Here is a 1370-nt window from a genome sequence, read left to right as displayed (position 1 = left end):
GTGTTACACATAAAAGATACTCTTACTTTTCTTAAAGTAAGGACATCTTTACTTTTTTTTTTTTTTCTCAAATAAAGACATCCTTACTTGAATTACCGATATTCATTTTAGTAAAATGACATATGTGGTAGCTATTAATGTGATACAAATAATTATTTCATATTATTAACTATTTCATTTTCCTGAGTATACAAGAAAACTTCATCAAATTGGTGAATGGTGAGAACCTATAAATAAGTTGTCCGGGGGAGACTTTCCCTTAGAGGTGTTTGTCACTAGCTAGCTTAATTTGTAGCTGATCTCTCTCTCTCTCTCTCTCTCTCTCTCTCTCTCTCTCTCTCTCTCTCTCTCTCTCTCTCTCTCTCTCTCTCTCTCTCTCTCTCTCTCTCTCTCTCTCTCTCTCTCTCTCTCGCATGCATGCATTGTGTGAATTGAATACACACAGTACATGATCGATTTGTTCCTGCATGCTAATTAAGCTATAATTATAAATGGTACTCATGAGTCATGGCTAACGACCAAGCAACTAAACTCGAACAACAAAAGGAAAAATTGGAGAAGAAAATAAAGGAGCTGGAAACCAAAATTGGGGAGCAGGATGGTCGCCTGAATCATCTCCAATCAAGCGGCTTCCAACTTGCAAACTTCTACTTCGTATTCCAAGGAGTTATTTTGACGGCAATCGCAAATGGTGCCTCAGCCCTCCGGTGCTCGGACCGTTGGTTCCTCTTCATCATCTCTCTATTAGCTGCCATTCTCAATTTGGTTTCATTGCTCGTAATTGGACTGAAATATAACAGAAGTTTCACGGAGCGAGACGGGTCGTGGTTTCAGTGCCATGCATTGCAGAGTGAGTTGAGCGCTCTTGAGGATAATGATTTGCGTTCAACACAAGCTCAAAGGCAGATCTTAGGTGATCCTTTTGCAAAGGCTGTACGTACGTCCTGCCTTGTACTTTGCATGCTTCTCTTTTTGGTTGTTGCGATTGTCATGATTGTGGCTTGCTGGACCATTAGGAGACCAGAATGTGATCACCACTCATCAAGTACCGTTAAAGATAAATGCTTTTTTAGGCTTTGTGATGGTGCCAAGTGTATAAGCATCTGCAATGAATACTAGCTAACTAGGCCGGGCTTCAACAATTGAATTCGATCTTCGATCTTTTCCTCGGATTATTTGGGATAAAAATGAAGTACTTATGTCATGTAATATATTTAATTAGTTACTTGCTTAGCATTTTGTAATGTTTGTTTTGTATGATTCATGTGTGTCTAAGCATTTGAGAATAAGATCTCTTTCCAATGTTGGAAATGTTTCAAGTTCGAATTTCCCCTTCCTCAAATAAAAAAATATTAAGATCGTGATTATTC

General features: G+C 38.5%; 1 protein-coding gene across 1 annotated transcript; it reads left to right on the top strand.

Annotated features, from left to right (window-relative positions):
- Nucleotides 1-507: 507 nt before the first annotated feature.
- LOC147279069 (uncharacterized) lies at nucleotides 508-1119 on the top strand. The gene has a single exon (XM_086250312.1). The coding sequence runs from the start codon at nucleotides 508-510 to the stop codon at nucleotides 1117-1119; it is 612 nt and encodes a 203-aa protein (XP_086106438.1).
- The last annotated feature ends 251 nt before the right edge of the window (nucleotides 1120-1370 follow it).

The sequence above is a fragment of the Dryas octopetala genome, chromosome 7 (assembly GCF_963921425.1).
Source record: "Dryas octopetala chromosome 7, drDryOcto1.1, whole genome shotgun sequence".
NCBI lineage: Eukaryota > Viridiplantae > Streptophyta > Magnoliopsida > Rosales > Rosaceae > Dryas > Dryas octopetala.
This window is presented reverse-complemented; position numbering and strand designations above follow the sequence as displayed.